Source organism: Rousettus aegyptiacus, unplaced genomic scaffold (assembly GCF_014176215.1).
Source record: "Rousettus aegyptiacus isolate mRouAeg1 unplaced genomic scaffold, mRouAeg1.p scaffold_m13_p_13, whole genome shotgun sequence".
NCBI lineage: Eukaryota > Metazoa > Chordata > Mammalia > Chiroptera > Pteropodidae > Rousettus > Rousettus aegyptiacus.
The window spans coordinates 56,421,674-56,448,875 of record NW_023416288.1 but is presented as its reverse complement, the minus strand read 5'-3'; the positions used below and the strand labels follow the sequence as shown (position 1 = coordinate 56,448,875).

Below are 27,202 nucleotides of genomic sequence, written 5' to 3'. Positions count from 1 at the left end.
CAACACAGAGAGCAGAAAATAAGAAATATGCTAGAAACAGGCCCAAGTATAATAAAAACAGAATGTAAAATAAAGTAGCATAAACTAACAGCAAATGAATGGATTTTTCAGTAAATGGTATAGGGCAAATGGCTAGTTATGCGGAAACAATATAGATCTCAGCCTCACACCCTACTCCAAAGTAAATGTCCTTATGATTAAGAGTTAAAGAGAAAGAGGAAGTCATTTGTAAACATTACAAAAGAATTATAGTTTTCCAAAGCTATGGATTGAAAAGGAAGCCATGGGAAAATTATAAAGAAAACAATCAATTTAGTAGTATAATAATGTTAAATCTAAAAATATTAGCAACAAGGAGCAAACATAATTATATTTTTTAAAAATATAACAGAAAGAGGGGTTAATAGCCTTGTGAATTAAAAGCCTAATAATAATCAATGAAAAAAATTAGTGATAAGAAATTCTAAGCCTCAACAGAAAAATGGGCAAAAGAAATGAACAGAAATTCACAGAAGACAAATTCCAAGACTGGTAAACATGAAAATGTTCAACTGCACTGGTGATTACAGAAATTTAAATTTAAGTGTGATTTTGTATTGTATATTGAATTAGCAAAGCTTTTATTTTTTAATGTAATGCTCTATGTAAGCAAATGATGAAGTGTGGTGAGTACAAATTGATTCAGTCTTACGGGAAAGCAAGATGGCAATAAGTGTCAAGAGCCTTAAAAATGTTCAGTCTTCTATTTCTAGGAACCTATCCTCATGAAAAAAAAATCAGAATGCCTATATGTGTGTCTGTCATAGCACTATTTATAATGGCAAAATGAATAAAAAGGAAACAAAATATATAAGAAAAATAGAGGAATGTGTAAATAAATTACAAAGCATTCATATTATGTGAAATCCTAACGAAAGATATTTTTGAATCATCTCTGAGGAAAAGAAAAATCGCCATAATGTTAAAAGCAAAGTCCAGGATACCAAATGTAATATACAGTGCAGAGGCAATTAAATTATTTTTTGAAATGTGCATAGAAAAAAACTGGAAAGAGAGATATTGAAAAAATTAACAAGTTATCTCTGGCTGTGAATTTTACAAGAGAAATTTCGTTTTCTTCTTTATGCTTTTCTGTATTTTACAAGTCATCTGTAGTGAGCATGTATCACTTTTATAATCATAACAAGATATTATTATCCATCTTGTTAAGCAGGGAGAACGATATCCTCTTCATCCTACTCCATAAAACATTAAGAAGCTAGGCTAAACGATGCTTTTGGATTGGGTAAATATTTACATTAGAGGATTATGGTTAACTTCTTTGGTTGATTCACTGTTTTTAGTAAGTCAAAAGAGTCTAGTATGAGTTCAAAATAGAAAGAATGAATTATTACCTACATCGTGACAACAGCTCACAGCTAGAATAGGAATGTTGCTATTTTAGAAGTACCACCTCCAAACTGACACCTGCGCTCACGCTGTACACAATCACCTGCTCTCAGGAATGGAGAGGAACCACCTCTGACTTCGAACTCACTTCAATCCATCTCTTGATTCCTACTCCATCCGTCATCAGCACACCTCCTTCGTGCACCCCCAAGAGGAATATTTTGTCTTAAAAATACGGAAATGACCAACAGGTTTCTTCTTACTATTATATACAGAAAGATGATGATTTTTTTCATCTCAGAGTGAAAAACAGAGTAAAAATTAAGACAGTGTGTTTCCTCGAGCCAAGGAGGAAATACTCTGATCTGTTGGCCCGCAAGGGAAGCAAGATGTGTTGGAAGATCACAGCCTGAGCCTACTCATGTGTTCCGTGGTGCTTGAAAGCAGAGTGTATCAATACTCTAGAGATGGCACAGACCAAAGAGAAGGTCTACAGGCCACCAGCCATCACCGTGTGAACTGCATAAAACCACTTATACTCCAAATATACAACATGAGCAGCTTTCAGTGCAGTGTTCAATCCAGACACATGATCAACATATCGTGGGCATTACAGAGAGTAAACACATTTTAGATGTAAGGGATATGAACCTAAAGACCTTGCATAATTCAAAATTCACATATTTCAGTACTTATTTTCCTATTAAGATCAATCTGAAGTAAAATTTGCAAATTGTTATATTTTTCATAGACTTCATGAACAAAGTCACATGAAATATGACCTCATTCTACACTCTTCAGAGGACAGGGTTACTTAGTGAAAGGGCTTTTGCTATTTTCCTTCATGGTTTCTGTCCAGCTTCCTAAGATTTTAAGATCTAAAGTTCGCCATTAATGAACAGTGTTGTAGAAGCCCCAGACATGTCACTGATGAGTTACATCAGTTTTACATTGTGAACAAGAAAATGTAAAGACTGCGTCTCCACTAGCTCACTTACAAAGAGCTGTAACCAGTCTCTGGCAAAGAAGGCGGGCAGGTGTGCCCCGATATACTTCTGCTTGGAAATAAGGATGACATCATGGCCCCGTGACATCAGAAACCATCACCGCCCTCCACCTTAAACTGAGCATCCAGTCCCAGGCTACTCAACAAGGATCATTCCTGGCCTGAAATGGCCCCCACTCAGGCTGCAGCCCTTCTGAAGCCCAATCTAACCATCTGCAGCATCAATAGTGATGTTCCCTAATATTCTGGCTCTGTCCTCCCTACACAGTTATCATCTTCATTCATTGAACAGTCATCGAGCACCTGCCTGACACCAGCCAGGCACTTTGCTAGGCTCTAGGCATGCAAAAGTGACCAGAGACAGATACAGTTCTTGCTCACATGGCACGATCTAGCGGGGAACAACATTAATCACAAAATCATTACTTATCATTAGAAACGAATATAAAAGCTATGAAAAGAAGGAATGTGGTTCTCTGGATTCATATGTACTTGGATCAGATTAGGTTACCCACCCCAACTCCCAGAATTTTTACCTACAAACTACCTATGCAAAGTATTATATTGTATATTATAAGTTTATATTATATTGACTCAAAAGTTTTTGTTGAGTAAATGTTTCTAGTATGTTGCCTGGTGCGACTCTGTAAAGTCCCAAATTCATTCAGTCATGGATTTGATATTCACATATTTGTTTGTTCTGCTTTTAATTGTATTAGCCTTATTATATATACCTTTTGCTATAAACCATTTAAATCTTTTTTCAAATAGTAGGTTATAAAAATGCTTATTATACATATAAACACACACATATATACATACATACATATGAATATATACATATGTACATATACATATTTAATAGGCCAGAGACAGGTAACCTGATTAGAAAGGAGTCTTTGTGGGGAAAATTAAATGTTGTGTTTTGAACAGCAGCAAGGCATTAAATTAAGGAATTTATACTTAGTCTCTAAGAAATGATGTGATAAATTATGTGTTTTGGAAAGATGAGTCTACCAATAATAAACAAAATTGAAAACAAAAAAGGAACTGAAAGCAGAAAGAGATACTGGCACTTGGAGAGAATAACGGAAAGAAACACCATGAACACTACGGTTCCTAACTTATTTTTGTCTAAGTGCCGCTTTTTAAAACTGTTTAAGAAATGTTCCAAAGGGAGGGGAAAAACCCCCACAAGTGTTTCTTAGTGGACAGAAGGGAGCAAGATTATGATTGTGCCTTCTGGAAACATAGTTTGTTAAGTATTTAATATTCCAGATGGTGAACATAATAATTATATACTTAAAATATTTTAATTAAGCTTTGGTTGACTTTAATTAAAAAGAAAAACATGGGTCAAAACTACCATAGTGTTTAAGAAGAAACTTGAGAATTTTGTTGACACGAGTATTTTTAGTGCAGGAATCTTGTCAATAAGATACTAAAAATGAAAGTAGGCTTACATTTGGTGGTATAGAACGCTCAGCCAAGAAGACAAAATTCATCTTTAAATTTAGTTTTATACATGCTCTACCTCTTATGAAAATATTCTTCTATTTTTGATAGCTAGAGACAGAGGGCTTCTGTAAGATGTCGCTTCTACTTACTAAGACTATGATCTGAACCTTGAGATTGTAAGTTTGTTATGAATATTGTATTTGCCAGAATGTTTACTATAAACAACTGAGTGGTCACTTAAAATTTTAAACGATGATAGGCATGCAAAATTGAATTTGTTCCCAATTATTTTAAAATCAACCCACAGATGGTGACTTCACTAACCTTGTTTTAATTAATCTCACTGGTATACAAACAATGCAGTCATCCTTGTTAGGAAAAAGATTTAGGATTTGTCTCATCCATAATACAAAACCTGTGTAAAATCACATTCATGTACAAGGCCTTTATTCTGTTCTCCACTCTCCAACACAACCACACAGGTTGAGTGCCATCCGTATTTCACCCAGGAAAAACTCCTGAAATTCTGTCGACAACATGATATTGTCCTTGTTGCATACAGCCCTTTGGGAACTTCTAGGAATCCATTCTGGTAAGTAATGCTGTATGTATCTTCAGCAAATGTTTCCTTTGATGTCAACTATGAGGCTAATGAGAATGGTATGATCGGAATGACTCTACTTGGCTGTGTGATCTTAAGAAAGTAACTTAACCTCTTCAAGTCATTCTCCATATATACAAATTACAGCTAATATAACCTTCCTCGCTTAGATGGTGTAAAAATAGATCATACTATAATGTCTGAAATTACCTAACATTCCCTGAAACAGAGGGAATGCTCCACAAATGTTAGTTTAGGCATTATCTGACAGAGTCTCTGGCTATTATAAAATTTGAGAATTTTTTGATCTCGGCACTCAGCGGCAACTTCCGCTGTAGAGTGTTCCATAGACCAAAGTAGAAATTTTTCTCCTCTAAGATGAGTCCAAGAGTTGTGCCTCTATTTCTTCCACTTCAGTCTTCCTGCCTTCCCCTATATGCCTACTTCCAACTCAGTTTTCTTTGTAGGACCCATCAAAGAAACGTTTACCCTCTGAAAGAGGCAGCTCTACACACTTGCTTCTCTTGATCTTCCCATCCTAAGAGCAACTCTTCACTGAGGACCCAAAGTGTCCTGGTAGGATACCAGGTGAATGGCAAGACAAAAGAGGAGAGGGACTGATTAACCACTGTTTCTCACTGCTCAAGCTAAATATGATACATGCTTTTATTTTTTTTTTAAGGGTGAATGTATCTTCTCCACCCTTGTTAAAAGACGCGCTTCTAAACTCGGTGGGGAAAAAGTACAATAAAACAGCAGCTCAGGTTGTTTTGCGTTTCAACATCCAGCGAGGAGTGGTTGTCATTCCTAAAAGCTTCAACTCTGCAAGGATCAAAGAAAACTTTCAGGTAAGAGAACAGCTTCTGCAAATGTAAAAACTAAGATTTTTTTTTTTTAACGTAGAGAATTTTCTATTCAGACTGGTCCTAGAATTAGAGCAAATCTCCATCGCTTTCACTGACTTTGTGAAATCCTGCATCTCTGGTGAGATCTGCAACTTCACTGTGTCATTAGGACACACTGCAAATTCGCGTGAGTCAGAAACTGACTCATCAACACTCAGAGAGCTCACAAAAAAGCAAAAAGGAAGCTTGGGTAAGGATTCATTTTATAAAACACTGGTTCATTTGTGACTGTTTTTATTTTATGCAAACTTTTGATTCCTTGCACAATACCATAAATTCCAAAAGTTGGATAATAAATAATCAAAGAAAGGGTTTCCTTTAAAAAGTACTTGGAAACAATCCATGGGGAAATGAATAAGTAAACTGTTATATCTATATACTATGGATATGGTGGCTAAATGGATTAAGTCGTATTTTGAAAGAAGAGACCATCAAGACATATTCTGCGAATTAAAGAAATTTGCAGAAGAATAAAGATATGATATAATTATTACATGTTACTCTTACTGTGTGTTGAATATCTGGGAAGGAGAATAGTACTGAGGTGGTGGGTAACAGGAACTTTTAGTATTTATTCTACACATGCCCATGTACTTCTTTGTGCTTCATTGCTTTACAAAAAGCATATATTTACATATTACTCATATAATTAAATACTACAAATGGTTAAATATACCAAAATAAAAGTTAAGGGATAGAAAGATAAAATAATAAAGTAAGGAAGATCAATTATAAATGGATTAACCAAATGTTAAAAATATAAATAAGCTAAAGTATGAAAATGTTAATAAAGGACAATTATAAAACCAGAATATAAAGTGTACAAGCCAAGAAAAAAATAAAACAATGAAAAAAATGTAATCAGAAAAGGTAGAAAAAGAGACATTAAAGGATGATAAATGATTTAGAGGATAAAACAAAGCAAACTAAAAGTTAAACAAAAAAGTACAGAAGCCGATATAGAGATGAGGGAAATTGTTTTTTTTAAGTGTACCAAGGCCATAGTCCAGAATCAAAGGTACATCATCTTTTCCAGAATAAAGAATTCACTCTTGGAATTTCAGATGTCCTGAACATACACTGTTTCAGGGCACTTATAAAATCTTGTGAGATGTCATCAGCAGAATTGTTTTAAAAACAAAGAGTAGAAGGGCGTTCCAGCTCCGCGTTGGTGGGTGGTCCCCCGGCACCAGCTCGACTCCTCTGAGACATGTGCGCAGGGTCCCCACTGCTGGCCCCACTTATCCCCGAGCTTGCCCCATCTTCTAAATAAATGTCTGCCTCTTATTTCTGTTATTTCAGATCTTTGACTTTTCTCTCACCGAAGAAGAAATGAAAGACATTGAGGCCTTAAATAAAAATGTCCGCTTCGTGGAGTTGCTCATGTGAGTTCTGGGGAGCCCTTAATCACGTGCTGTCCAGTGGTGCTGGATTGTCAAGTGCTAATCAGTGGGGCTCTTATGAACCTAGACCTCTGTCCCCAGAAAGCACAAAGGTAAAGGTGAGTGGGCAGCATATGCTGAATATGAAATAGGTTTAGGTAAGTTACATCCATTCTAGGAACTTCCTACAAATCTACATTTTTACTTAAAAGACTTATGGTATTTATATGACATCCCACGACAGACTAAGGCATGGCAGATAAAGACCTTATGGAGAATTAAGTCATAGTGTACATATGTTATTACAGTAGTAATACAATTATGCAAACAACTTATGTATCTCTTCCTAAAGATCAAAGCGATGCACAAATTAGAGCAAATTTTTCAACCAAAAAAACAACTCCTGGCAGAGAGGCATGTGAATGTAGTAGAAAGAGCACAGGTTTGGAGCTAAGAATCTAGTTTTAAACAAATCCTTGCCCATAAGATTTGGAGCTTCTAGCTCCACCTATTGGCTGACTTCCCACAAGCAAAATTTCTTCCACTCCTTCAAAGTGTTGCCAGATTTAGCTAATCAGTGAAGTAGCCCTTTCTTCTCTAAATATTATAGGTCCTTTACAATAAAAAGAGAAGACACACCGTATATTTGTATATACACACATATCTTTTCTTCTTAATCATTTTTATTAGTATTTCCAGTTCTTTAGATCACCTGCATATTTTCAATGTCTTTAAATAAGCATTTAGAAAATGCTCATTAAAACGGTTCATATAGTTTGGATACTTATCTTATTGGCCGTGCTATTTTTTTTTTCTCGTGTAGTTTTTAGGAGTGAGGGCTCTGGAGCCACACTTCCTCAGTTCACATCCTGGTTCTGCCACTAACTGGAAGAACTTGTGCAAGTTAGAAACTGTGTGTCTCAGTTTCCCCATCTGGAAAATGGAGATGATGATGATGATGATAATAATGCTTACGACGCTGGGTGTGTGTGAGGATTCAGTGACTTAATGCACACACAGACTTTAGCCCAGGGCCTGGTACATGATAACTGTTAAGTGCTGTTATTATCTATCAGGAATTGAAGGGAGGGGGGAGGGGGGAGGGAAGAGAGTGTGCGTGTGGGCCTGGCCATTTTTTCCCTGCCCACAGCAGTGGGGCTGGCCCAGTTGAGGAAGCCAAAGCCCAGTGCTTAGAAGGGGGCAGGAGGAAGGTTATTGTCAATCTGCACATTATATCTAGTTTTCCTTGAGCATAGAGAAGCTGAAAAGCAACAACCCTAATCCAGTCTGGGCTTTACCATTGACTTGCTGTGGTGATTTGGGGCATGGCCCCTCCTTTCTCTAGGCCTCAGTTCCCCTTTTCCCTATTATGATCTCAAAGCCTCCCTTTTGTTGTCCTTATTGAAATAAAACAGACAATTAGTTGCTTGTATTTACATTGTACAATTCAATGAGTTTTGTTTTTTTTTCAATTATAGTTGGCATACAATAATATCAGTTTGAGATGTATGGCATAGTGACCAGAGAGCTACATAACTTGCAAAGTGATCACCCCACTAAATCTCATACTCCTCTTCCCCCTCGCATATTTATTACAACATTATTAACCATCTTCTCCATGCTACATTCTGCATCTCCATGTGTGCTCTGCAACTATCCATTTGTACCGCTTAATCTCTTTGCCTTTTTTTTTTGTCTCCCCCAACTCCCTTCACATCTAGTATCCGTCTAAACATTCTCTTTATCTATGGGTTTATTTCTGTTTTTGTTGTTGTTGATTTTGTTCTTTAGATTCCACATGTACGTGAAATCAAGTGATATTTGTCTTTCTCTATCCGACCCATTTCATTAAGCACAGTACCCTCTAGGTCCATCAAGGCAATAGCTTTTTCCATTCCCTTCCTTTTAGTCTGTGTGTCTTTTGATCTGAAGTGAGTCTCTTGTAGGCAGCATATATAGGGCTCTTGTTTTCTTATCCATTCAGTCACTCTATCTTTTGGTTGGAGCACTTAGTTCTTTTTCATTTGAGTTACTTGTTGATAGGAATGTAGTTCTTACCATTCTTTATTCTTGTTGTTGATACATTTTTTTTTTCTTCTTAAAGAAGTCCCTCCAACATTTCCTGTAATACTGGCTTGGTGATGACAAATTCCTTTAGCTTATTTTTGTCTGGGAAGCTCTTAATCTGTCCTTCAATTCTAAATGACAGCTTTACTGAATAAAGTATTCTTGGTTTTCATCACATCAAATATTCTGTGGCCAAGACCTTCTGTCCTGCATAGTTTCTTTTGAGAAATCAGCTGCCAGTCTTATGGGTGTTCCCTTGTAGGTACCTAACTGCTTTTCTCTTGCTGCTTTTAAGATTCTCTGTATTTAACCTTTGGCATTTTAATTATGACGTGTCTTGGTGTGGGCCTCTTTCGGTTCCTGATTTTTGAGATTCTCTGAGCTTCCTGGGATTGTATGTCTATTTCCTTCACCAGATTAGGGAAGTTTTCCATCATTATTTCTTCAAATCTCTCTTCAACATCTTGTTTTCCTTCACGTACCCCTACGACACAGATATTTTTACCTTTAATAGTGTCCCATAGGCTCCTTAAATTATTATTATAGTCTAGGCTTTTTTCTTGCCATTCTGATTGAGTATCCTTGGCTTTCCTGTTTTCTATATAGGTCATTCGATCCTCTTCTTTATTCACTTGGTCTATTTCATTTAATATGCTTCTCATCTCAGATAATGTGTTCTTCATTTCTAACTGGTTCCCTTTTATAATTTCCATTTCCATTTTTATGTTTTTTATCTCTTTATTGAAGTTCTCACTAAATTCATCTACATTTCCCATAAGTTCATTGAGCATCTTTGTAACCAGTGTTTTGAACTCTGCATCTGTTAGATTGCTTGACTACATTTTATCTGGATCTGTTATCTTCTCTCATATGGTTTTTGCTTCTTTGTCTTCCCATTTTGGCTGTCCTTCTGTGTCTGTTTCTATGTACTAAGCAAAGCTCTTAAGTCTCCAGGTCTTATTAGTGTGGATTTGTGAAGTAGGTGTCCAGTGGCACAGTCCTGAGAGGGGTTCAGCTGCAGGCCAAATTTAGCCCAAGCCTGTGCCCCTCCAAGGCCACCTGTTAAGATTCAGCAAGGAATCTACAGATGCCGTGCTTACAGTTGCCTCAAAAGGCCACACCAGAAACCAAGTTGGCCACGCTATTTTTCATGAGTCAGAAACTGTTCTTGACTGTACTGATATCAAATTTCTGAATCCATTTCTGAATTAATAAAATAGATTTCTAATGTGAATTTTCCAGGGGAAAAAATGTTATTGACTTCAAAATGTACCTAGCTTCAAGAATAAAAGAGTAAACAAAAACTTGGAACTAACACTTACAGGTTAATAGCTCTTGAGGATAAATGATTTTTATTGAATAAATATTAAAGAGACAGTAAGATACAGTCAATCTACCAACACTGGTAGATTTTTTACAGACAATTAATTGGTGACATCATTTGGTTTGACATTTGACATATTTAATACCTAATTCTAGCAACACTGGGAAAATAACTCATAATACCAGGAAATAAATATAAAAAGCAGTAAGGGGAAACAAAAATTAGGCCCAAATGGTCTACAAAATGTATTATTTAGGCATGCTGGGCCAGAATTCTTTTCTGTTTTTCATCCAGTTAATCTTTGACAATTTGAGAGCCTTTGTTTTATATTTTAATTTAAAGTTCATAGTACTTACAGAGAACTGAATCTTAGATATGTCTCATGACAGCGTGCGCGCGCGCGCACACACACACTCACACACGGTCCAGTCCTTTCAAAGATTGTTTCACCACTGTTATTTAAGAGATAGGTTCATCATCATTATAGCAGAAACTTAACGTGGCTAGTCATTACCTTTCTAGATCTCAAACTACTAACTCTCAGGAAGGCTCGTGAGAAAGGGAAGGACAACGGAAAAGAGGGTGACATGGACCGGTAACAGAGCTCTGATGAGAAGTGCCTGTGCGGCTCACCGAAAGGGGAGGCAGCCTATACCGGGACAGGAGGGAAGAAGGAATTGGGAAGAGGCATGCAGCGTGGGCAGGCGCTGCTCACCTCCTGCGTTTTCTGTTCTGGGCAAAACGTTGATGTGAAGGCTACCAGCCTTCCCCCACCACACACACACACACCCCTAAACCCAGGTGCTGTCCAGGGTTTCAGTAAAAGGTGCTGGCTTGAGGAAAAATGGGAGGAGGGTGGGTGAGAAACAGAGAGGGAATGAGTCAGAGAGGGGGGGAGCAGCCAGTGAAATTGTCAAAGGATGCTAGTAACACATACTGCTGTGTGACTTTGGAGTGAAATTTTTCCCTTTGGGGAATTGTTTTGGCAGGTGGTGTGATCATCCCGAATACCCATTTCATGAGGAATACTGACTCGAGAGAGGCCCTGGACTGACTTTTCCTTCCTGTGTATGCCAGGACCTTTGGCTGGGTGCTTCCTCCCAAAATGTGGACATGAAAGAGGTTTTACTACCCTCAAATGAACGGGTGACGACCACAGGCTTAACTTCTGTGTCATATAAGTGACTTTGACTTAGCTATGTTGAAGAAAAAAAAGGTTTAAATCTGTTGAAATAATGGTTTTTAAATAATAAAACAACACAGTGGTCAGCAAAACCATAACAATTTGACGGTGATTTGTCCATCCAATGTGTATTTGTTTAGCTTTTACTCGGCTTGATAAATGGATAACTTGCTGGTTCTCTCTTGTATGCTTTAAAGGGCGTGAGCTTCAACAGAACTGTTGATCTATACTTGCACTGTGTCTCACTCTTGCCCCCATTCATCATATGACGACCATTATGCAAAACGGCTTGACACTATCAACATATGCAAATAAGACCCTGTATCACAGAACGATCCAAAGATGGCTATTTTAAAAGAAGGCGTTTAGAAAGGAGGCTTTAAGAAGTATATTGAAAACAGAAAGTTTATAAAATTCTTATACTTAACGATTTTAAAAGTGTTATTGGGATAATTAGGTGAATTTTGAGAAAGCAAGCTCAAAAGAACACTGGTAATGTTTCTGCATGTAAAATTTTTTCAAGTGAATAAGATGATGTTAGAATTCTGCAAAAGAGATGTATCTATTTTAGTCCAACTGAAGTAATATATTTTATTCATTCATATTAGGTCACTTTCACAGGGCAAGAAAGTTCTTCAAAAATCATATTTGTCCAAGACCAATTGTTTACTGATAATCTTCAACAAACTGAAAACATACACTCCTGAGAAATTATCGCTTAACAAAAATTTTATCTCAACTCATGATTTCCACTTCTTCCAGTATTAACTCTTAGAATGCTGTCCTCAGCAAAGTATTTTGTTCACAAAAATTAATAAAATATGGATGAGTTGCTCTACCTTATAGATCTCTATTTTGTTGCTGGGAGTGGGGTGGGTTAAGGGGTGATCATCTGCATTCAATTCAATTTAAAGACCTTTGATCGAACTGCTACTGTACATTTAGCACCGGGAAAAGAGGACAAAAAAGGAGACTCATAACGAATAAGCAGAAACTTGAGTCCGGATCTCTGTTGTCAAACCCCTTCAAAGTACTTTGAGGGGGGCTGGTGTGGAGGAAGGATCATACCTATCAAACCATTTTTTACAAATAGGCATTGGAAGAGTTCCATTATTTGTCAGGGAAAATATTTATGTATTTCTAAAGATTAGAAGAAGGGAATCCTCTCTTAGTCAGAGATACTGGAGTCAGAAAATGGAAGGTAAGGAAGGAGCGAGTCCTACATGAGCTTCTGCGTGGCATTTCTCCCTCCACTCACCCCTCTCAAGCTTCCCTTCTATTATGGGATGAATTGTGTCCCCCCTCCCCAAATTCATATGCTGAAGTCCTAGCCTCAGAATGTGGCCTTACTTGGAAATAAGGCCATTGCGGATATAATTAGTCAAGATGAGATCATACTGGAGTAGGTGCACCCTACTCCCAATACAACTGGTATTTTTATAAAACGGGGGAAATTTGGATGCAGACATGCACACAAGAAGAATGCTACATGCAGACAGCAGCAGAGATCAGGGTGATGCTCATACGAGAAAAGGAACTGCAAAGATTTACAGCAAAATACCAGAAGCTCGAGAAGAGGCCGTGACCAGACTCTTCCTCGGAGCCCTCAGAAGAAACCAACTCTGCCAACACCTTGATCTCAGACTTCTGGTTGCCAGACTGTGAGAAATAAATTTCTGTTCTTTAAGTCACCCAGTTGTGGCACTTTATTACAGCGGCCCTTGCAAACCATCCCTCGGTCAAGATCTCCAGCCTCTCTAACTGACGTCAGTAATAAAAATGGCCTTAGTCAAAGCTTTGTTGAACTCAGGCACTGATAACCAATCACTGTGATCCTCCCGGGGACTTTTGCAATCCCAGGGATGTTTATTAACTGAACTCAACCTCCTTTCTAATCAGGGGGCCTCTGATCTGCTATGGAGTAAGATATATCAATAGTGATGTAACCTGCCTGGAAAAGGAGAGGAGCCAAAAGAAGCATATCGCACTCATTGATCTATAAAAATGCACGAACGGGAGCAGCAAAGACTTCCTGCCCCAGCCCACAGAATGTTCCTTGGTCTGCCTGAGGACCTAGAGGACCTCCCTTGGGCACTATCTTCCATAGGTAATGACACCGAGGGCATCAGAACAGGTCATGAGAGGGGCACAGGCAACGACCCCATGTCTGCAGCCTTCAGCACTTTGAGATGACCACAGTTATGGGAATTCATGAAGGTTGAGCAAAATTGTATTTCCCAGGCTTGATATTTATCTTGAACTCTGTAAAAATTTCAGGCTTCTGCTGATGACTTCAATTTCTGATAACCGTAGAATAGTAACTAAATCTGGAAGTTTTGTGGAGTCCTGGTTCTTGAATGTGAACTCTCCCTGAATTGACTTCATGTTTCTACCTCCAGATATCGATTCCCCAAATTCTCACTTCTCCTGGCTGGGGCAGAAGGTGGGGAAAGACAGATAATCATTTTTGATTACAATCTCTTGGACACTGGTATTTTAGCCAGTTTGGGAGCTGAGATGCAGAGTATGGTGGGGTGGGGGAGAAGTAGCAGTGATTCTGACAAAAATGCATGGACTTTTGTAGGGTCCCCCATAAATCTGGCTATTGGTAAATCTTCCTTAAAAGGTTATAAGGCACCTTTAAAAGCAGTATTTAGGGACCCTTAATCCTGTCTGTGGGTTGTCAGGAAGAGATAAAGTTGCCAGAAGACTAGGAGCTGGGTAGACCTCACTTTAAGTCCTGTTGAGGGCCACGTGGAGGTCAGAAAGGAGTAGCTTTGCCAGGAGCCCATGAAAATGACTGAACATACTTTTTTAAACGGTGCTATTATACTATTTAAACTGCGCTATTTATACTATTGAGCATTTTTTCTTGATATTTATGTATGATTATAGTTTTATTTATGTATGTTCTTGAATTTCTATTATCAAACCGTGCTCATTTTATTATTAAAAAGAGAGGACAAGGTTTTCTTTCACTCTCTGGACTCTAGAACAAATTAAATTCAAATTATTTGTTCCTTTGGTGGAATTTACCTAAAGTTTTCATCTCAGTCTATAGATATCTTGTACACTTTTAATTTCATCTAGGATCAATTTTTGCAAAGTTATCTTCTCGAATTTATCGATGTCACATAGCTTTAAAAATGTAAGTATATTTGTTCATTTAGTCACCGAACGTTTTTGTATGCCACTGCTGGGCTCTATCCTAAGCAGTTCAGTAAACAAAACGAAAATCCCTGAGCTCTCACATATGCTTGTACTCTTCTTTCAATTCCTTTAATTTTCCTAAATCTGTGGTTATTTCCCCCTTTTCGTGCCTATTTGGTATGTCTATTTGTTGTTTTTCCTATTAATTAATGAATGATTTACCACGTTTAGCAAGTTATTTTTGCTTGTTTTGGATTTCGCTTGGAGCAAATTTCCAAAAAAGAAGAAAATTCATTGCTTAGTCCCGCCGCCTCTGTTTCCTAATTCGTTAATACCTTGTTCTCTTCTATTGAGCTCTCGTCTATTTTTCTGAGTGTGTCCATAGACTTCTAACTTCTTACGTTGAATGCCTATTTCATTTACTTTTTGTTTTTGTTTAGTAATATAAACACTGACTATAATAAACTTGCTTCTAGGCACTGTTTTGGTTAAGATTTCATAAATTTATTTTCTAGACATTCTCAGTTTTGGTTTTGCCTTATCTTTGATTAATACCTTTTTATAAGAATTCGTCTTATTTTAATTTCTAGTGTTAGAGCTTTTTTTTTTCTAGCTTTTACGTTCTACTTTTAACCATGCTGAGCTCAGGGAGCATCAATCAATAGTTTTAATATTTCATGGGATTGTGATGATACATTTTAAGGTACTGAGTTAGATATAACGGACATATGATTCTGTGTCATACATTTTTATCATCTAGTATGTAAAGAGCTATTTTAGGTGAGTGGTTCTTTTTTTAACAGTGGTTCTTAACTGAGGGCAGTTTTGTCCCACCCTCCGCCGGGGGGCATTTGGCAATGTCTATGGACATCTTCAGTTGTCACAAGTAGCAGGGAACGGGGACAGGTGATACTGGTATTAGTAGGTAGAGGCCAGGGATGCTGCTAAACTTCCTACAATGCATAGGACAGCCACTACGACAAAGAATTATCTGAGCCAAATGCTAACATGATAGCCTTTCTTCAAAGATGTTAAAACATGCCTATTCCTTACACCCTCATTTCAGCTTACTGCACAAAAACTGAAAAGTAACCCATTTAGGCTCATTTTTAGAGTGCTTACAGCAAACCACTCATCCTTTCTAATTTATCTATGTTTTTTCTTAAGCATTTTATCTTTTCTCAGACCGTTAAACTGATAATGAGTTTCATGCTGTCAGTATTTGAGTTTAAAGCATATGGGCAAATGAATCCCAATGAAAATGAGTTTATGCAGGAAACAAATTATAAATTATTTCCTCGGTATGAGTCAAGAGAAAATTGCTCTGATAAATAACAGGCTGCTACTGAAAGACAGAAGCAATATGGGAGATTAGATTAAATTACAATGGTAATCTACTCTCCTTCCTGCCCCAAATTTCTTGAAATAACCAAGCAGAGAGCCAATTAAATAGACCAAATCCATAGCACCTCTAGAATAAAGAAGGAGTACATCTGTGAACCAAAAACCCTTAAGGATACAAAGCAGAAGTAGTTGGATTGGCAAGGAAATAGGAGAACAAAACTGTACCCCGAAATCTTCATGGGAGACAACTACTGCAACAATAACGGCAATTTCAGACATGCCTCAAACCTAGAGTCGATAAAGAAAGAAAAGTCGAAGTTTCAGTGACCTCACAATCCACCAGGGCTACCCTCCTACACACACACGATTCTGAGGGACCAAGAGTCATTGCTATTCTGCTGGCAAAACTCACTTCTTTCTAATCAAAGTGAATAGCAGCCCGGAAAAGAGCAGGTCACACAATATTGAGACTGGACAAAGAAACAAGACTACAGCCTGGGATAACTCTGAAGACCTTCGCGAAAGATAGCATTTAAAAAAAAAAAATCGCAAAGCCAATTCTGCTACTTCTGGGATAAAGCTATGGAGTAGGGGAGGGGAGCAGAAGCGACAACAGAAGGAAGTAACAGAAGGACACGGCATCAAAGGGGACCCTTGGCTACCGAAGAACCAGTGTATTATGGCTGAAGAAGACAGAATTTGCCACCTCAAAATATTCCACTTTGGCATGAGGATTATTTCTGAGCTGAAGGCAATTGAGAAGAAACAGACAGGAGAAACTCTCTGCCCGCCCACTATTTGCCTAAAAGGAGGACATAAATTTACAAAGTGTCCCTCCCCCTCCCCTCTACCAGGAAAGACAAAAGTTAATCAGTGGAACAACTTCAGATGCTCATCAGCCTGGAGATGGCACCAAAGGAATTCATATAGCAACCTTTACTAACCAGCCCTTATCTGCCATTAGTCTCCCATATATTTTTGGCTTCCCACAATTTGCTGTCCCTAGAGATTCAAATTCCTATTCTGTTATCTTATCGCTTCTCTAAAAATGTATTGGTTTTTTTGCTAAGGAATTATATTCGCCCAAGTTCTCACCAAATTTGAAACCAACGATTAACAGCAAACATGTCTGGATATTAGATCATAAAGTCTAGAGATGCAGGTAAAGGCTTTAATGAAATGTTTCAATTGCTTTGGTTTTCACGTAATTTATAGTTGAAGATCAAGAACATATGTTAGTCATGTTCTGAAGGCCTGCCTAGATGGCAAGTTCCAGAAAAAATGGTTAAAAGTATACTTTGCTTGAGATAATAGAAACATGTAGCCAGTTAAGTATTGGTAGCTTAAATAATAACAAGGTCAGAAGATGTGTAGTTTCTGCTTTTTGCTTTTAAAGATAACATCACCGACAGCACAACCATGCGATGCTTTGCAGAATCTTGGTTATTCGGCCCAGCTAAGTCACCTGACCACAGTTACAAAGGCTCCAGACAAGATGATGCCAGAAACTGAACTACTCAGACTAGAGAAAACCGGCTGTAGCTTGCACAAGAACCAACCAATCAGCTTCTCCAAAGACTCCTGACCCCAACTCTCAATCTTTGCCTTTAAAAACCCTTAAATAAAAGTCACCCAGGGGTTCTGGCTTTCGGCGATAGCTTCCCGTTCTCCCTGCACGGTGCCCTGCAAATAAATTGCCCCAATTTCTTTCACTGCAAAACTAGGTGTTCAATGTTGGGCTCTGCTGCTCATCAGGTAGGTAGACCCTCTTCGATCAGGTAACAACCTGTGAGTTACTCATCTCTGGATGCTCCCATGTCTGCAATGTGCGATACACCTGTTAATAAACGCGTTTGTTTTTCTCTTACCTATCTTTCGCTGGTCTGAATTACAGAACCCAGCCAGAAGACCTAAGATGCACAGACAAAGATTTTTTTCTCCCTTATATGACTGTGTCATGTATAAATTCATATTATCCTCCTTCTAATATCTCCCTAGAAAAGGTAAAGAAGCCATGAACAATATCGTGGAAACCATAAGACCTGTTATCTCCTCTTGCCTTCTGAGTAAGCAGCCTCTGAAAAAAAACCTTAAACACCTTATTCGCCTATGGAAAACTGAGGAACAAGCCCAGCATGCAGATTACATCAGCCAATCGCAAGGCAGATAGCAACAGGATTCGGCCCATAATGGCTTTGGGGGCTTGGGAATCTAAGAGGCAGAAGCAGAGGGCCAGTGGTTCCAAATGCACTGATAACACCCAAATCCTAGGAGCATTCTTCGGAGGTGTGTACATGGAAGGACTCCCCTTATGTACAGGTGTCACTGGTGACAACTGCACCTGACTATTGGCACCATCAATGTCCATCTCCATTCCCACGCTCTTGAACAGGAAACTTCACCCTGACCTTGTGGTAGACCCCGTTGGAATGCCTCCCACATATCCTTTGAGATAAACCCCTGAAGACAGATTTTTCTGTGTAAGGTAAAAGAACATCTCCATGCTGATAGCTACTGACCTTGCACTTAGGCGCACAGGCCACAAAGGCAAAGCCTGAACCGCAGGTGATCTGAATCTTGCCTGAGCATCACGAATCCTCCCAAAACAACAGTGCGCGGGAGGCTTATGAGGAGCTGCTACAAGGCCATTCCTCACTCGCTTCTCTATCTGCCAAGGATGCTGAAATGAGGCAGTTTCTCATCTCCTCCCAGGTTCTGATGATATCTGAGGCCCTCTGTCTCACCCCCTCAGGGTCCAGCTGCATGCTATAAAGTGGCGTAGTACAACATAGAGATGGCCTCTCAGCAACAGAATACTCTGCCATTCATGCGGATCCTTTTTTGTGTGTTTTGCCCTATGAAAGAGACTAAAGAAAGACTGTTATTATTATAAGGGACATGGAAACGGAAAAAAAGAGAGAGATTACACTGCTATATTCAGAAGAAAATGACATACTTAGATTTCAATAATCATTCTCCCCTGTGGATCCTGCTGGTACATAATTATATGTCTTTGTTTCTTTAACTGATCACTAGTCTGAATAGATACTAACATCTGTTTCAGTATTAGATTCTGCTACTTTATCACTATTGCAACTCTAGCTTGTGCAAGAGTTAGTAAAATTTCCCATTCGATAAATATTTTTTGAGCAAACATATACTTTATCTACCTCTAGAATTAATAAACCAGATTATAAGATTTATTAAAGTTTAATGGAACAAGTTCTTATTCAAATTACCCAATAGAAATGATATTCATATATCAGATATTAATATAAATATGAAGAGGAATACAAAGATTCTAGAGTTTTTTAATGCTTTAAATGTACTGTCTCTAAGGGAAAGAAATGGTTCGCTAAAGTAGTAACAGAAAAAATGTCTTTAAAAAGTTTATGAGTTTAATTAACAATTGGTTACTTGGAAACATTTCAAAAGTAAAACAACTTAAAAATGTTAATATCTGGTACATGGTTACATAGGGAAATTTTAATATAATAATCAAAATGATTCTTTGGATAAATTAGACTGGTTTAATAAATTTGATTTAGAAATAACTATCTTTTCCTTGATTTTACAAAGATAAAATTATTCAACCTATGGGGGCGGTATTTATTTTCTAATAAAAAAGTAAATTCGAGTTTTCTAAACTTCCTCTATTGATTTTACTGGTCCAAAAGCTAATTCATATAAGATTATAAGATATTAAAATTATGTATCAAACTAAATTAAGTTATAATAGATAATTCTTTGTAAGAGGGATTTTTATAATACTAGATAAATCACACAGGCTTAATGTGTCAGCATAAATCGTGATGTCCAAATCTTTAAAGACCTAAAGCTAAGACCTTAAACTAATATTAAATTGAGTTATTCAGTTATCTTTGCATAACTGGAAAATTTCTTACTGTGAAAAACAAGATAGCAAATGAAGTCGCTTATTCTAAACTGCATCACCAAAAATAAGAGATTTAATTTAATAACAGCTTTGGTTCTCCCAGACGTAGAATCATAAACCAGTCGGTCAGGAACTGCCTGATCAGCATTAGTTAGGTCATCTGTCTGATAACACTCCTGCCATCCCCTAAAGGAAAACAACTTTGCTATAAGCAATCTGCTTTTTTACCTAGTACCTTGTTCCTGTTCCCTTCTGCCAATAAGTCTTTCATTTTGTTCAGCCCTTCAGAGTACCTTTCTATCTGCTAGAGTGGATGCTGCCCGATTCATGAATTATTGAATAATGCCCCCCCAAAAATCTTTAAATTTTACCCAGTTGAATTTTTTTTTTAACATAAGACAAAGATACAAAACATTCGTCACTAAACATCATTTTAATTTACCCTTCTCTCTTATTTTGACAAAACTATAGACTGGCCATCAATGAGCAGATTAAAGGATGAAAACATCTTTAAATGATAAGGCATGGGGTGTAGACAGCATCCTGAAAAGGTCCTCAAGTCAAGATTCATCATCAGGATACAAGATTTACTTTTGAGCTTAGTTTTTATAAGTCATCTCACCTCCCTTTCCTTAATTCTTTCCTTTCATGTTAACCCTTTTTAGCATGGGTACCACTATCAGTTTCTAACTACTGAATTTGTTTTCCAGCCTTTCAAAGTATTTAAGACAAATCTTGATATCAAAAATTTATCAAAAAGACTCTGAGACACTGGACTGGATTTTACTGATTTCTACAGGAGTCTCCTGTGGCAAGAACTTTCAAAACCAGAATGTGTGATCCATAATTTATCTCTCATGAGAACCAAATGATGGTTAAAATAATCCATTAAGATACACACACACACACACACACACACACACACACACAACACACAGCTTGTTTAACCTAGTGAAACCATTCTTCTTGCTAGGCAATAGGTACCCAGTGTTTCTCTTTATGTTGTGGTTATCCTAATACCTAGAGTGCGTATATACCTTATACACAAAGTACCCTCTCCACTGTCTGCTAGCCAAGTGCTAAAATGTTGCTATAAAGCCATTCTATTATCCCAAGCTAATAGCCAATTGATAAGCCCTATGGCCCAGCTATTCCACATGTGAGATTTTATTCCCCAAAAAATCGCACCTACATTCATAAGGTTGTATGCTCAAGAACATTCACAGAAGCAATGTCTGCTGTAGCTGGGTGTTAGAAGCAATCTGGGTGCCCGCGGCAGAGAGGAGGATGAGTAAAATGTAAATGCACACCAAGAATTCAAGAATTCTTGAACAGGATGCTATGGAGCAAGAAGCAGCAATGAGCTAATTGTAAGCATAGCAATATAGATCTTTAAAACACAGTACTAAGTGAGGAAAAAATAAAATAATAAGAGATGAACTGAGATCTATAACATGATACAATTTACATAATTAAAGACATGCCTTCGAAACATTACCCATTTTAGAGCAATACAAACAAGAGTAAGCATTTAAAATATTACAACAGTTACTTACATATGTGGTTGAGTGAAAAGATAAAACAGAGTAAATGACAATAAATATGTATGTACATATATAAAAACAAAAGAGCCTCTCACAAGCTAATGGTACTAATGTGCCATCAACTGAGGCATGATTAACTTAATCCCTTGTCCATGAAGACCAATTAAGAAAAAGATGTAAAACAAAACGTCACATAGTTGAATCTGCCAACATTTTCCTTTAGACACTCTGACTTTTTTTACCCTCTCCTAAAATTATATAAATCCCTCTATTTTTCTAATCATTTCTAGTTTTGTTTTTACATTTAGATCTTTAATTCATCTGAAAACATTTTTTTTTTTTTGCATTTGCTATGCAATCTGGTCATAACTCTATATTTTTTAACAGAAATCCAGTTGTCCCAATATGATGTATTTAAAGGGCCATCTTTCCTCACTGATTTTAAATGCCCATTTACTACACGGCTTAACTACCATATGTATGTGAGTCTATTTCTGGATTCTTTTTCATTCCTCTGATCTACTTGTTTATTACTCCACCAAAACCATTCATTAGTGTTGCTTTATAACACATTTTAGTATCTGTTTGGTCCTCCCACACTACTATTCTTTTTCAACAATTTCTTGATAATTATCACATTTTCCCCCCTTCAGATAAAAATAGAAACTTTCCAAGATCCCCCTAAATGCTCTATTGGGATTTTCTTTGGATAGTATAATATTCATATATAATTTTGGGAAACATTAATAGCTTTGCTATATTTAAACCTTCCCACCCAGAAACATGGTATGCCTCTGTGTTCAAGTCTTACTTTTTATGTCCTTCAGTAAAACTGTATCGTTTTCCTCAGATAACCTTTTTTGTTTAATTTATTCTTGGGTAACATTATTTGTTGCTAAAGCAAATGTTTTTTTATTTGAATATCTGGGATTTTCAATTTTCAGAAGATAATAAATAGGTGATAGGTAATTGTTTTCCATTTAGAATGAGCAAGAACATAAGGGAATTTAAATACAAACTATTTCTATTTTATTTTCCACATATGAGCAAAATGTTTACAAAACTGTTTAAAACTTGGAAAATTTTAAAGCATTTAGTTCACCAATATATAAAGCAAAGGTTGTATCCAGAAGTAAATATAAACAAATATAAACATAATAAAATTAGGTATTCAGAAAAAGAATTATTTATACATAAAATAAAGCAGCTATCTATAAAAAATCAAGCAACTTCTATGAACCAGGCACAGGGCCAGGCACAACATAGAAGCTAAAAGCATCAGAAATATTAAATTATTTTAAATAAGATAAATGCACAAAAATTTATACCAATAAGCAATATTATATCAACTATAGGCATTCCTCTCTTTGCTCATTAGCATGGGACTTTAAAAAGACCATACCCGCTGAAACTATACAAAGCAATCTTAATAACTGACAGGAAAAATTACAAGCATCTGTGACATTTACAATTTTTGTCAAAACATTTAAAATTCTCTTACTCTTAATTATAAATGTATAGCGAAATCGAAAAAAAAGAACTAATAATTATTTACTATGCTGTTAATTCAAAATTTTAGAAACATTGAGGATTAAAGTGTTTTATTTCTTTGTAAAAAATGTATCAAGAGTAGTTTGAACAGTTTTTGCTTTTTAAATTATGGTACAGAGCAAACATCATATCTGTACTTTGGAGGGTTATCTTGCTCTCTAAGTTTGGATCAGATACCAACATTTTATCCTTTATGCTTTCAATGTCATGAAATATCTGAGAATCCCCCTAATGTGATGTTTTTTGTCACTTCCTCTGGGACATCTTCATCTTTTTCCTCACAACCAGTTCCCCTGTGTGTGCTGATGAACTTCCCTTCACTAAGTCCTTCTGGCTACACCTCTAGAGGCAGTTCAATGGCGACAATGTCAACACTCCCACAGTGATCTCTTTTATAATTCCATTTACGTTCGATTCAAATTTTATTTCGAGCATTATCACTTTTTTGTTGTTTTTCTCCCTTCATCTTTGTTGGCCAACTCCCTGTTTTAATTATCCAATTTTATAAAACATTGTGTGGGTTTATCACTGCGAGGCAAGGAGACAACCCAACTACACGCTTTGCTGTCTGTCCGTGTGTGATGGGAATAAAAAGATGCGCAGTGACCAGTCACCGACCGGCTTTGGTAAGACTGAGCACTGATTCTGATGCACATCTGTTATCAATGTAGTGATCTGAAGACTGAAGAACTAGCAACTAACTTTGTATTTTATGCAATTAATCACAGTTGATACACTGCGCGAACTGAAATTTGGATCATGGTGTTGGGGGACTGGTGCTGTCAACTGAACCATGTAACCGCATTTGTGCATTTCAGAACCATGCAAAGACTTCCTGTATATCTACATCTATTCATGGTTTCCCATCAAAATACCTTCTCAGAAGTGTTAGACCAAGTCAGAAAAGTTCACATGCACAAAGCCCCAGTAAATCTCTTTTAAAATCTTATTGCAGCTGACGAAGAAATTGTCAAGCTGATTCTAAAATCCATACGAAAATGCAAGAGACCCAGAATAGCCAAAACAATCTTGAAGAGAAAAAAAAGCTGGAGGACTCATGATTCCTTATTTCAAAAGTACTACAAAGCTACAGTCATCAAGAGAGTGCGTTCCAACATAAAGATAGACATACAGATCAATGGAATAGAATTGAAAGTTCAGAAAGAAATCCATACATTGATGGCCCATTGATTTTCTACAGGATATCAAGACAATTCAATGGGAGAAAACAGTCTTTTCAGCAAACAGTGCTAAACAACTGAATATCCACATGCTAAAGAATGAAGTTGGACCCCCACCTCATATCATACAAAAACTAAATACACACGTACCAAAGATGTAAACGTAAGAGCTAAAACTATTAAACACATAAAAGACGCATAAATATCCATTACCTTATATCAGGGAGCTGGCTTGCATTGTGGGACTGTCTAGATAAGGCCAAAATTTATAGTATAGGCTATTGGGAAAGGCAATGGTTTCTCAGATATGAAGCCTAAAGCACAAGCGATAGAAGAAAATATTAATAAGCTGGATACCATCAAAATTAAAAACTTTTGTGCTTCACAGGACACCATCGATAAAGTTAAGAGCCAACCCATAGAATGGAAGAACACTTTGTAAATCACAAATCTGTAAAGGAACACGTACCTAGAACATATAGAGAACTCTTACAACTCAATAATAGAAAGACAAAAAAAATCTAATTTTTAAAAAAATGGATAAATGATCTGACTAGACATTTCTCCAAGGAAGATACACAAATGGCTAATAAGCACTTTAAAGCTGCTCAACGGCATCAGTCATCAGCAGAACGCAAATCAAAATCACAATGGGACACCCTTTCATAACCACTAGAATCGGTATCTAAGAAAAAGAACAGGTGTTGGCAAGGATGTGGGGCGATCAGAACCCTCATGCACTGCTAGTGAAAACAAAAACGGTGCAGCTATTTTGGAAACAGTTCAGCAGCTCCTCAAAATGTTAAGCCTGTATAGACTTACACCATATGACCCAGCAATTCTATTCCTAGGTATGCACACAAGAGAAATAACATGTGTCCACACGAAAAACTCATACACGAATCCTCATGGTAACCATTAAAATGGCCAGAAGGTGGGGAGAAGTTGGTATAAGTTGGAATTCCACCAGAGAAACAGAAGCAGTATGTATATACATGAAGAGATTCACTGCTAGTAACTGGCTTCCTAGATTGTGGGGCTGGCTTGCTGTGTACAAAGGCTGTAGGAAAGGCCATGAGAAAGGACAGACTGGAACTTTCTGGCAGGTTTAATGAAACCTCATACAACGGACTATCACACAACCTGAGCGTCCATCAGCAAATGAATGGTATGTCATCTGGTATATCCATATAAAACATTATTCAGCCATATAAAAGGAATAAAGTATCGATTGGTGCTACAACATGGACTGAACTCGAAAACGTTATGCTAAGAAGCTATGATTCCGTTTATATGAAATGTTCAGAAAAGACAAATCCACAAAGACAGAAACTACATCAGTGGTTGCGTAGGATTGAGAGATCTGGGGAAATGAGGGTGACTGCTAATGGAGTTTCTTTTGGGGGTGATTAAAATTACTTGTACTTGAACCCGGACCAGTAGGGAGGCCAAATTCCCTGAAATTCTCTCAATTGATGTGTCTACTGACACTGGGTCAATTCTTTTCAAAAAAGGTATTTGACTAGGGTCCTGACATCAAGCCTAGTGATTTTCAGACTTGTTTTTAACAGGAGAACCCATTTTGCAAAAAATGTATATAAGCGAAATAAAAGCTATTTTCAGTGGACATAATGCAGTTCACAAACTCAAATTTGTAATATTTACTTATTATAAAGTCAATTAATTAGAACAATGAGGCTATTTTGTTGAGTCCCAAAGTTAGAAAGGATATTAAATGTTATAGACACTTCTAGATCAAATTTATTTTTAATTGTACGGTATTAAAAATTTGACTCAGTACAGGAATAGTCTGAGTAACAATTTTTTTTCTTACATTTTAACTATCTTATTTACTGTTGATGATTGTTTCCTCATACCGGTAAAAAATAACAGCAAAATGATATACATAATTCTGAATGCTCAAATTAATATAAAATTGGTAATCACTTTTTTAATACTTCTCAAAACCAGAGAGAAAGGTAACATGAAATGTTTATTTCAAAGTTGAATCACTAGCAATACTTGAACCTCGTTGGTGTCTTTATCGTAAATATAAAAATCAAAACTGAAGTCCCCAAAACTTAAAGTAGGGCTGAAATTTTTATATATTATCATTACGTATATGTTGTATACTTACTTTGTTATTCATAATGACAACTATAATGACTGTGAACATTCTCAAGGAATCTCAAGACAAGCGCCCAGAAGCTCTCTCTTCTGTTGTGGAACAGTATAAGAGTTACTATAGAATTGAAATATATATTTAAATTTGTATACAATTCAACATTAAAATAAAGTCGTACAGTTGTCATTTGCCATATAGTACTTTTAGAAAGAGGTAAGGCAACTAAAGAGTCTGAGAATTGATATAATCTTAACGTTCTGCAATCGCTGTACCCAACATTTTGAGTTTGTTGCTATTGCAATACTGTATAACCTAACAGATTTGGGTAGAAATTTGTTCCGAAAACAGGATAAAGAATGATTTGGGGGAATGAATACCCATATAGTGGTGTTTCCATGAAAGAAAAAGAATAATTTTTAAAAGGGGGTGGGGCATATATCTGCTTCTTTCTCCAACTGAACCCTTGCCTTAAATGATAAGGCTGTAGTAGGCCCCAAATCATCTTTCTATTTACAAACACCGCCTCACATGGCAGGCCAGTACTGTTTGTCTGAAGAACTGTGGTCATAGCTCCATCTCCAATCTAGGACACCACAGACCTGCTTTTTCAGGCTGAAAACACCAGGTGGCATATGGTGGCTGAATCAGAGACTTGGTAACCATGGCAACCAGCTACCATTCCATTCTGCAGCTGCCATCTTTTATCCAAAGCAGTGCTTTGTGCACACTGGGAGTTTTGCTTTGAAATGGTGTACTTTTCATTCTTCATACGGCCAAGGTTTCTACTTTTCCTACTTCTGGAAAGGGAATTCCAGTGCCAGAGATAGATAAATACCTCAGATCAGTTTCATTAATTTTATTTTCTCTTGCATTATTGATTGTGTCTGCACAAAGCACTCCATGAACTGATATTTGAGAAGGCCACGCCTTCCACAGCAGGCTTTCTCTAGGGAGGCTAGACTTCACTGAAGGGAAATACATGATAGGGTGATTCCTCTCTGGACTAAGGTTAAGAAAGAATGCAAATGCCTAGGTCAATGCTTGAATCAGTTGTAGGTACAATGACCTGAGAGCTGCTTGTGCCTAAGGGATGTCTG

The 27,202-nt window shown here is 37.1% G+C and overlaps 2 protein-coding genes across 5 annotated transcripts in view; one reads left to right on the top strand and one right to left on the bottom strand.

The window, feature by feature from the left end:
• The window catches only part of AKR1D1 (aldo-keto reductase family 1 member D1), a 34,605-nt gene extending 23,192 nt beyond the window's left edge, over window positions 1-11,413 (top strand). For all 4 annotated transcript variants that reach the window (XM_016122876.2, XM_016122878.2, XM_016122875.2 and 1 more), the window contains 4 exons: window positions 4,336-4,445; window positions 5,137-5,302; window positions 6,662-6,744; window positions 11,122-11,413. In XM_016122876.2, the coding sequence (XP_015978362.2) occupies window positions 4,336-4,445; window positions 5,137-5,302; window positions 6,662-6,744; window positions 11,122-11,164 (402 nt within the window). In that variant the 3' untranslated portion in view covers window positions 11,165-11,413. The remainder of the gene's footprint in view (window positions 1-4,335; window positions 4,446-5,136; window positions 5,303-6,661; window positions 6,745-11,121) is intronic.
• The window catches only part of CREB3L2 (cAMP responsive element binding protein 3 like 2), a 187,887-nt gene that overhangs the window by 151,483 nt on the left and 9,202 nt on the right, over window positions 1-27,202 (bottom strand). The window lies entirely within an intron of this gene.